At 33.6% G+C, this 10229-nt stretch overlaps 3 protein-coding genes across 4 annotated transcripts; 2 read left to right on the top strand and 1 right to left on the bottom strand.

Annotated features, from left to right (window-relative positions):
- Positions 1-2340: 2340 nt before the first annotated feature.
- Positions 2341-3232, top strand: LOC111809254 (heavy metal-associated isoprenylated plant protein 39). The gene is made up of 3 exons (XM_023695678.2): positions 2341-2479; positions 2577-2652; positions 2732-3232. The coding sequence occupies exons 1-3, from the start codon at positions 2474-2476 to the stop codon at positions 3028-3030; spliced, it is 381 nt and encodes a 126-aa protein (XP_023551446.1). The 5' UTR covers positions 2341-2473; the 3' UTR covers positions 3031-3232.
- Positions 3233-3988: 756 nt separating this feature from the next.
- Positions 3989-6061, top strand: LOC111809350 (large ribosomal subunit protein uL6). The gene is made up of 3 exons (XM_023695794.2): positions 3989-4457; positions 5488-5610; positions 5717-6061. Exons 1-3 carry the CDS (start codon positions 4083-4085, stop codon positions 5804-5806), a joined length of 588 nt encoding a protein of 195 aa, XP_023551562.1. The 5' UTR covers positions 3989-4082; the 3' UTR covers positions 5807-6061.
- Positions 6062-8147: 2086 nt separating this feature from the next.
- WRKY27 (WRKY DNA-binding protein 27) lies at positions 8148-9722 on the bottom strand. 2 transcript variants are annotated; one of them, XM_023695505.2, is made up of 3 exons: positions 9064-9722; positions 8859-8972; positions 8148-8713 (listed from the first exon to the last, which is right to left on the bottom strand). In XM_023695505.2, the coding sequence occupies exons 1-3, from the start codon at positions 9540-9542 to the stop codon at positions 8278-8280; spliced, it is 1029 nt and encodes a 342-aa protein (XP_023551273.1). In that variant the 5' UTR covers positions 9543-9722; the 3' UTR covers positions 8148-8277. The 2 variants fall into 2 exon arrangements, with proteins under 2 accessions (XP_023551273.1, XP_086973182.1); XM_087117056.1 differs by lacking the exon at positions 8859-8972.
- Between the last annotated feature and the right edge of the window lie 507 nt (positions 9723-10229).

Below are 10229 nucleotides of genomic sequence, written 5' to 3'. Positions count from 1 at the left end.
AGTTGTATATAGAGAAGTACTACACATCTAATTCTGTCTGAACTAGAAGTGGAGATCAATATCATGCCACGATGTTTTTATGTAGTTCAAACATGATTGCTTGTGTTTGCATTACCTAACCCCAATTGGCCTACTTATTGAGAATTTTTAAATACACGTGCTACCTTTCTTTTCAGGTAAAGGTAATGCACCCCTGTACAGATGACGACCTCGCATGTGAAGGCCATGGAAGTAAAGTTAGGACAGTAACATTTCTTATCTCTTTTAGTAGCATTTGCTTTATTTTTATTTAACTTTGTGTTATCTATCCCAGTGCCTGTGGTAACTTACTCCGCCAAAATGCGATTAAAGCCTACAAATTGTTTATAATTGTTAGAAACACACAACTCGTTCTAAGTGCATAAAAGTGAAATTTTATGTCTACCGTAGAGTGACCTATGTTTAATAAAAATTGGTTAATTAAATATTTTAATTAATTAATTTTATATTACATAGCTTATAATAATACTACAATGATGAAATTAATTAAAAAAAATTTAAAAGGTTGAAATTAACATTTAATACATTAAAAATATTAATAAAAATTAGAAAGTTTATTTAGATGATAGTGTTGAAATTAATATTTAATATATATAATTTAAATTAATATTTAATATATTGGATAAAAGAAAAAAAAAATACCATGCGTATGGATTAAATATTAAAATAAAAATATTTGTTTGATTTTAAATAAAATTTAAATTAGTTATAAACAATTTTTTTCATACAATTCCGGGAACATTGGTCTCATATAATTTTAGCACCCATTAAATTATTTGAATTTTATGCTATAGTTTTCATGTGTTAGGTGATTGATTATCCATAACCTCCTCACATGGCTAACTACTAGTCTTAGGATCGTTTATTGAATTTAGTATAGACTATATTAAATAGGACATGTGACTATAATTGATTGTAAATTGCTGTACCGGTTGAATTTTTCCTACCAATTAATAAAATATTCTTCTCGCATGTGAATAGCCGTGTGAACTACTTCAAATTTTCAATTAATCCTCAGGAACCCAACTTTTTTTTAAATTATTGAAATAGTGCTCATTCGCTAGTTAGTGAACACGGTTGAACGACTTTTAAAAAGGAGATTGGTGTCATTCAAAATCACGAACATGATCTCTCCAAACTTAGAGTTTTGAACAAAAAGAACCTAACTGGTGACACCCACTAACCATCTCGACCTCAATTATATGTGGTCGAGAATAATTTTTAAATCTTTACTCTAAAAAAAGTGAACTTTCTCCTTTCCATCCGTGTTCCAATTAGCGATCCAAAAATAAATAAATAAATAAATAAAATCCTCCACTCAATCAACTTTATAGGTCAACTTGCTTCAAGTCATGTTTTTTTTAATTGAAAAGTCAAGTCAACGTCAAAGTCGTCGAACCTTCTATTTAATTAAATTTTTAAAAAGGGCTCAAGGGGACAACGAAGACGTGTAAACGCGGTTGGATCCCAATTCACATTCATTTATCAATTTATAAACTTTTTTTTTTTTTTTTGAACTTTTTTATTTAATTTTGTTAAGAGTTAATTTTAATTTCCCGATCCCACTTTCTTTTATTATTTTTTTACTTTCTTAATCCAGATTAAACTATTAAACTTTTTTTTAATCTTTATTCTAATTTTTTTTCGTGAATTATTTAGGAAAATTATAACGAGGTCGATGTGAACGATTATATTGATGGGTCATCATAACGACCCAACTTTTAATAAAATCATAAACATGATTATAACATTATGAACACGAAAATTACGTACACGAAAGCATGATACATCAATAAATCATATCGTGAGACCCCACATCAGTTGGAGATAGGAAAAAGAAAACATTCTTCTACAAGTGTGTGAAAACCTCTCTCTAGTATATGCATTTTAAAAACCTTAAAGGGGAGTGTGAAAGAGAAAGCCCAAAAAAGACAATATTTTCAGAGCCAGACACTAAGCTATATGAGAACGAGGACAGTGAGCCCCAAAGAGAGGAACGAGTGTCATAAATGACACTAGGCCCCAAAGGAGGTGGATTGTGAGATTCACATCAATTGGAGAGAGGAAAGAGTGTCGGTGAGAATGCTAGCCCCCAAAGTGGGGTGAATTGTAAGATCTCACATAGGTGGTAGAAGAGAACAAAACATTCTTTACTAGGGAAGCTTGGAAGTGACTATCGGCTAACATCCAAAACAGTGTGAAGGGAAGCCCTAAAGAGACTATCGGCTAACGTCCAAAAGAGTGGCTATACCGACATTCGCTAGTCTTGACTAGGTTAGGTGCGCTTTGAACGTTCATGATTCCCACCTAGTAATTTCAATGCATTTTCTATGAAGAGAAACTCTTCTTTATAAATCAAACCCTCTCCCCTGCCTCTTTCTCCATCCCTTCATCTCCTCATTATCTCTCATTCTAAGCTTTCCCAACAACAAAAATGGCGGTAAGAACAAAGAATCAATTCATTTCCCTTCTTCCATTTCTTCTTCTCCAAGCTTTTTCAAGTACTAACAATTTATGGGTCACTTTTTAATCCACAGAAAGTGGTGCTCAAAGTGGAAATAAACGATTCAAAGACAAAGAAGAAGGTTTTGAGTGCGGTTTCTGGGCTTTCAGGTACTCAACTTAAAACAAACAACCTTGTTCTTTCATATATGGTTGGTATACTCATGTGGGGTTTGGCTAAAACTTGCAGGCATTGTGTCGATGGCGACCGACACGAAAGACAACAAAATTACGGTGATTGGAACCGCCGACCCGATTGAGATTGTTAAGAAAGTAAGAAAGATTTGGCCCTCCGCTTACATTATCAGCGTTGGGCCAGAGAAAGAAGAACCGAAGAAAGTAGAGCCGAAGAAACAAGATCCGCCGACACCCAAAATCGAGCCGATTGATTGGGCTAAGGCTTACACTGCCTTGCAGTCTTACCCCACGCCTCATTACTATTATTCATGTCAAGAACAATACAATCCAAATGGCTGTGTTATCTCTTGAATCCATTAGATATAGGAAGAGTTTGTGTTTAGAAGGATTGTTTTCAACCTTTTTTTTTAAATATTTTAGGAAGAAATATACAAAGATTTCATATTCGTGATAAATATGATTGTTCTTCCCTTTCATGTTAATATCCTATGATATTGGTTTAGTTCAAATAGACCAATTAGCAACTGAGCTATGAAATAGACTTTTTGGGAAACTGCTAGTAGACCCCAAAACACCAAAAAGATAAGAAATACTGTCAAGCAATATAATTGATAAGGGACAAGAAATACCCAACAAGGGAGATAGAACGTCAACTGTCACCTCCATGAAACGACTTATATACAATAGAGAAAGGAGGAAAATGCTGAACAGGAGGAAAGCAAAAATTATACAGAAGCGAAACAGTCTCCAAAAGCGCCAGTAACAAACAGTAGCCAGAAAGAGAGTTGAACGTACATGTCAACACTTCCTTTCCCACAAAGATCAACTACGATCACCATCCAACTAACTGATACGTCTATCACTTATCTAGAAGTAAAAATTTAAAATATTTTAATTTTAAGTGGATAAATTCATATTTCTAGCAAAATTTATCATTTAGATTATAAAACAGACCATAAACGACTATTGACCAAAAGAACCTTAATAGATGTCTACACGGCAATATGGATAGATATTGTTATATTAATATAAATATGTATATATACACTATAATAGATTTTTAATTTTTTTTTGTCTTATAAATTATTAAAGTTTTTTTTTTTTTTTTTTTTATTTTTTTTTTAATAATTCCTTGCAAATTAGATTTGTTCGAGAAAGTGGGCCGAAGTTCAAATTTAGGCCCATTTTAATTTTCTTGGAGGCCCAAGGTGGGTGATAGACATATGGGCCTCCCAAGAATAAGAAAAACCCTAATCTCTCTTCCTAATACCCCAAAACACAGTTGAAGAATTTCAACTATAAATCTTCGCCATTTCCTCAAATTGGGGCTTTGTTCGTCTTCGGCCGTCGCCTTCACCGTTCCAGCTCCAGGGAGAGAGAGGAGAAGGTTGCATTAGGAAGAGATGAAGACGATCCTCTCATCGGAAACCATGGATATCCCCGAAGGGGTGAAGATCAAGGTGAACGCCAAAATCATCGAGGTCGAAGGCCCTCGGGGGAAACTTATTCGCAATTTCAAGCATCTGAATCTGGATTTCCAGTTGATCACCGAAGAGGAAACCGGAAAAAAGAAGCTCAAGATTGATGCCTGGTTTGGCTCCAGGAAAACTTCTGCTGCCATTCGCACTGCCCTTAGCCATGTTGAGAATCTCATCACTGGTGTTACCAAGGGGTATCGTTACAAGATGCGATTTGTCTATGCTCACTTTCCGATCAATGCTAGCATCACCAATACCAACAAGTCCATCGAGATCCGTAACTTTCTTGGCGAGAAGAAGGTATAACTCTCTTTCTCTCTCGCGCGCTTTTTCCATAAATTGCACTACCTGGATGTTATTCTGGATTTTGGATTCATATTTATTACTGTGGTTTCATTTTACGTTAATTGAATGTCGAATGATGAAGGCTTAACTGTTTGTGATTTGTTGAGTATTAAGATAAAATTTCAGTGAGTATATATTTATTTATTTTTTAGGAACAGAGTAGTATTTCTTTTTAGATTGTCTTTACATGATTTCATGATTCTCCAATAGGGATATAGGTTAGCTACATTTCTGAGAATCCTTTTAAATAGTCTTTAACTAAATCCTTATGTAAAAAAAAAAAATTCTTTGATGAAATCTATTACAGGGATATTTTTTGGTCGAAAAATGTTTGAAGAATGTAAACAAATAAGTTCCCATTAATAGTAATGAAAATATTACAAAGAAACTTGAATCAAACAGGAACCAGCAACTCAAATTTCTGTATACAAGAAAAATCCACAACCCAATTGCTAGATTAGAGAACTAAACAAGCCGATAACCTTCACAGCTGAAACATAAGTCACCCTATAGCCATGGAAATAGAAACCAATACAATATAAAATCAGGCATTACAACTCACGACTACTTGGAAAATTCTAAATAATGAACAATTGAAAACTGTGTTTTATAATAAAAATTTGGGAACTGGGAAGTTGAGATGGATGTCAAGAGCAATAAGGGGGAGATGCTTGGTGGAAAAGATGCCAGATTGTTGAGGAGAATAAGAAAGAGATGATCTTTGGAGGGGGGGGGGGGGGGGGGAGAGTAAGCAAGGAGAGAGATGACGTCTAGAAAATGAACGAGAGAGTCGATAGGAACATCATTGAATACTTTCCTTTGATCTATCATAATATTCTAATAAGTATCTAAACAGAACTAGTCCATATACCAATTAAATTTTTATGGGTAAAAATCCTCTTTAATTAATATAATTATTCTTTGTAAAAATGCATATACCATTTGTATGATGCAATGTGATGTTTTCATTTTCTTTGTGCAATAGGTGCGAAAAGTAGACATGCTTGACGGAGTATCTATTGTTCGATCTGAGAAGGTTAAGGATGAGTTGGTCTTGGATGGTAATGACATTGAGCTTGTATCTCGGTCTGCTGCCTTGATAAACCAGGTCTTGTTCTCACCCATGCCTCTTTTGATTGATTATTGCTCGCAAAACATGTGCCTAGTCATTGTTGGTTCTATACATAAATTTTTTCTTTTTTTCTGGGTGACAGAAATGCCATGTGAAGAACAAAGATATCCGGAAGTTCCTTGATGGTATTTATGTCAGCGAAAAAGGAACTGTTGTTGAAGAGGAGTGTTGACTTGAGTAGTTTTGTTCAACCATGCTTTGGCTTTTGGTGATAGTTTCTTCTTATATATTTATATTTAATTCGTAGACAAATTAATGAGACAAAAAAAACTTATCTTAGACAAATTCACGAGATTTTAGTTCGAAGCGATGTAACGGCGTATGGAGTAAATGTCAGTTACCGTTGTTTGGTTTGTTTCGGGATTTCGAGAAGACCTAATTTTGTTCCTCTCTTAGTGTTGAGTTAAGAATGCTGTCCATTTTCCAATATTTAGTCATTGGTGATGTGGTGTGGTGAAGCCATTGTTGGTTGTGGGATGCACTTGTTATCTTAGGGCCATAAATTTTACACTTATAAACACATTAACATCATCTTATATTGATGTTAATTTATATTTTAGGGAGGACTTTTGAACATAGATTGTTGGCTAGGTGTAGCAACTTGGGTTGTTCGACAATCATTTGATTTTTGAAAATTAAGTTTATAAATTTATATATTTCTTTGTTTAGAAAGAAATTACAGAATATGTTGCCTCTTTATCATTATCTATTGTTTCAAGCTTTTACACAAGTTTTCTTTGCACAAGGAAACCATACTCCAATTCCTAAGAAGCAAAGCTACTATTACCTCTTAGTTCTCCGAAACAAGCAGACCTCGAATAGATTTCACTTTTCTCTCTTTTACTCGTTTTGCTCTCTTTTAAGTATAGTGCAATAGATAAAATATTAATTATCATTCTTATATTTTTTTTCCTAATAGTATTCTAGTATACACTAATTAAGAGTTATAAATGGACATAATCCAAGTTGACAACTTGATTCTGACAAAGTTTCAATTTTGAAACAACTTGAAATATAATATGTTTGACCAAATAAAAGTCATACTGAAAAAGACTTAAGTGAATTGACATAAAGAGTATCTTTCGATTATATATATACCATTTTGTACAAAGTATCTTTCAATTAGATACTCATTATAAAAAGTCATTTTGCTTTCCTTCCATTTTGTACAAACCCCCGTGTAGATTGTACTATAGGTAGATTGACTCATGAGTATTGTACTATAGGTAGATTGACTCATGAGTCTGACTTTACAACATTTGAGTAATAAAAACTCTAGATTGTACTATAGGTAGATTGATCATGAGTCTGACTTTACAACATTTGAATAATAAAAACTCTAGATTGACTCATGAGTCTGACTTTACAACATTTGAGTAATAAAAACTCTAGATTGTACTATAGGTAGATTGACCATGAGTCTGACTTTACAACATTTGAATAATAAAAACTCTGTAAAATAATAAATTCTGAGTAGATAACCAAGAGATTGAATCCATTCCTCCTAACTTCTTTATTGTATCATGTCATTTATCAATGACTAAGTTAACTTTTTTGTTGTATCATGTCAGTTATCAATGACTAAGTTAACTCATGATGATTTTTATTATTGGAGTTAATAATATGGATTAGTTAGAGGATCATTTCGAAAATGTATTTATTAATTTAATTTTTATAAATTCATGAGTTAAATAAACACTGTGGATCTTATTTTGTAAATATATTTAATTTGGATGAACACAAGTATCTAGATCTTATTTTGTAAATATATTTAATTTGGATGAACACAAGTATGAAATGTTATAGTTCAATTTAGTTAGCAACTACAATGTTGTTTACTCGATCTCTACATAAATTAAGGTATGGTATAAATATTAGAACTTGATAGAGTGTATAATCACGATATCCTAAAAATAGAAAATATAAATATTAAAGGCTACATAAACTATAAAACAATTTAAATTAGCATAATTATAATTTTGTTCCTCATATTAGTTTAGATTGTGAGTTGAAATGAGTTAAGTTTTCTTTTCTGTTTCATATATTCTTAATTTAACTCATTATAATGCATGATATATTTTCTCGACAGATGTCTAATCATATCTAAATGTGACCGGTGTCTGATCACAGAACTGAACAGACACTCCTTAAATATAAATTTTGAATTAGCAAAAACTTACCAAATTACTTAACTTAAACCAAGTCTAACGAGATGACTACGTGACTAACATGCCGTGATTAAGAAAAAAATTATTTCTATTCAACCCATCCACTATAAATTATAACTTTGGTCCTTTCTATTACTTTAGATTAACTTAGTCATTTCTATTAGTTTAGATTAACTTGTCTTTTTTTTTTATTAGTTTAGATTAGGTGATTTTAGATTTAGTGTTTTTGAAATGTCAGGGAATATTCGGCCTATTTAAGTGCATGATATATTTTCTCTGATTATGACAGGTGTCTAATCATATTTGACAAGTGTCTGATCAGAACAGACACCCCTTAAATATAAATTTTGAATTAACAAAAACTCAAAATTACTTCACTTAAACCAAGTCTAATTACATGATTATATGACTAAAGTCATTCTGTGATTAAGAAAAAGTATTATTTCAATTCAACCAGCCGCCACGGTGGCCGGAGTTATGGTGGTCGCCGCCTCCGAATCTCATCAAACCCAGCAAAGATTTCATCTCTCACCATCAAGTTTGGAATCAGAATATCGTCGTAATCATCATCGCTATCGATCGCCATATCCTCAAACATCTCTCCCTCTTTCTCGTCTCCTCCGCCATAGTCATCGTTGAACGGTGTCATCGGAGAATCAGCCGGTGAAGAACCAGAGCCCACCAGAGCAGTAGTGATCAGAGATTGATTGGGATCTCCAGTGGGGTTTTTGTTAGTGACGGAGGAGAGTGGCCTGTTCCGAGAACTTCCGGCGAGGCAATTCCGGTGAGTCGGACGTGGATGAATGTGTTCGCCGGTGTAAGTGATGATGAAAGATTCGGGATCGGCGTTGCTCCGTTCAACTTGCTTTCTGGCCCCACACCCTTTTGAGCTGCTGCAACGGTAATAGTTTCTGTGATCATCAATTCAAATCATGGGAGGAGAAAGTAAGAATTTTCCCGAGAAACAAACAGAAAATAGAAAAGAAATTTTTTTATTTTTGACCATTTATTTATTTAATTTAATTTCATGATTATTAATAATGTATATTTAAATACCTTGGATATGGAGATCCTTTAATGGGCTTTTGCCCATATTTACGCCAAGCCCACATGTCTGTTGAGAGATTATCTGCAGTAACATGGCATACAGTTCTCTTCTGTTGATTTTTTCTGTAATTTTTTTTTTTAAATTATAAAAAAAAAATCCCCAATTATTACCCAAAACAAATAAATCAACAAAAAATTCAATTAAATTTCTTACCTTTTTCTCGATTTGGGTATGTTAGATTGCACCATTGACGAATTTGGGAATTCCGGCGGGAACGAAGGCTGGATTTGGTGGTGGTGTTGATTCTGCAGCGCCGCCGCCGTCTCTGCCGCCTCCACAGGATCCGGCTGCGGCAGAATGGGTGTAAATTCCTCTTGAAAGTAACGGTTTGTGGTGGCGGTGGGAATTTCCGGCGCGATGGTGACGGCGGCGGTGAGGGAATTGGGGAGAAAACAGATAGCTTGGTGCAATTCATCGAAGCCGTTGTGTTGTTGTTGTTCTTGTTGTTGGGGTTGAAGTATGTCGGGAAAGGAGAATGCGACGTCGTTTGGATCGTCGTCGAATGTTAAAGAAGCGAGACACGACAAATCGGTTTCTGTGGCGGCGGTGGCAGTTGGGGTTGTCCTGTAAGCTGCTGAATTGCAGCTCCGGACGACGGCGGAGAGATCCCAGTCATTGTTTCCGGCCGCCATGGATGGAGGTTAAACAAAAATTGAAATTAATTTTTTTAAAAAATTTGGGAATTTGGTTAAAAAAAAAGGGACAAAGGGGAAAGAATTGGAGGCAGAAACGACGGCGCTGACTTTTTTTTTTGATGCTCAGAGAGCCAAAGAGAGAGAGAGAGAAACAGAGAGAGAAACAGAAATGAAAGGAAAAAGAGCACTGACTTTTGAAATTCCCTAAATCTTTATTATGTATTTATACACACAAAAAAAATAAAAAAAAAATAAAAATTAAATCATTTTTTTAATAAAAAAGAAAAAGAAAAATTACCAAATATAATTTTTCTTTAAAAAAAAATATTAATATTTGATATTATCCTTTATCCTTTTAGTGTTTTGAGCAAATAAATAATATTTAAATTCATCATTTTTGAATTTTGGAAATTTAGTAAATTAAGTGATTAGTGTTTTTTTTCCCATTTTGTTATTTTTTATTTTTATAACTAAAAGTGATTACGTTATCTATAACTTTATAGCTTAAATCGTCAAAGGTTCGAGTTTCCGATCATACGGTCACGTGTCCGTATATCCGTTATTACTTCTAACTTATTTAATGATTGCTTTTCTTTTTCATTAGTAAAAAGCATCTTTTGTCGTTTTGTCTCGGAACTTGTTTCGAATCCAAAACTATAATTTTAATACAAAAAAATCAATTAA

The sequence above is a fragment of the Cucurbita pepo genome, chromosome 13 (assembly GCF_057944985.1).
Source record: "Cucurbita pepo subsp. pepo isolate OVF chromosome 13, ASM5794498v1, whole genome shotgun sequence".
In the NCBI taxonomy this organism is placed as follows: Eukaryota; Viridiplantae; Streptophyta; class Magnoliopsida; order Cucurbitales; family Cucurbitaceae; genus Cucurbita; species Cucurbita pepo.
The sequence above is the reverse complement of the archived record's forward strand: the minus strand, read 5'-3'. Positions and strand labels throughout refer to the sequence as shown.

Coding starts and splice junctions, on each gene's coding strand:
- WRKY27 (XM_023695505.2), bottom strand. CDS start 9,542: ATGGCGGCCGGAAACAATGACTGGGATCTCTCCGCCGTCGTCCGGAGC. Junction 8,973..9,063: donor ATACCCAAATCGAGAAAAAG/GTAAGAAATTTA, acceptor AAAAAATTACAG/AAAAAATCAACAGAAGAGAA. Junction 8,714..8,858: donor AAAGGATCTCCATATCCAAG/GTATTTAAATAT, acceptor TGATGATCACAG/AAACTATTACCGTTGCAGCA.
- LOC111809254 (XM_023695678.2), top strand. Junction 2,653..2,731: donor TGCGGTTTCTGGGCTTTCAG/GTACTCAACTTA, acceptor TAAAACTTGCAG/GCATTGTGTCGATGGCGACC.
- LOC111809350 (XM_023695794.2), top strand. CDS start 4,083: ATGAAGACGATCCTCTCATCGGAAACCATGGATATCCCCGAAGGGGTG. Junction 4,458..5,487: donor ACTTTCTTGGCGAGAAGAAG/GTATAACTCTCT, acceptor TTTGTGCAATAG/GTGCGAAAAGTAGACATGCT. Junction 5,611..5,716: donor CTGCTGCCTTGATAAACCAG/GTCTTGTTCTCA, acceptor TCTGGGTGACAG/AAATGCCATGTGAAGAACAA.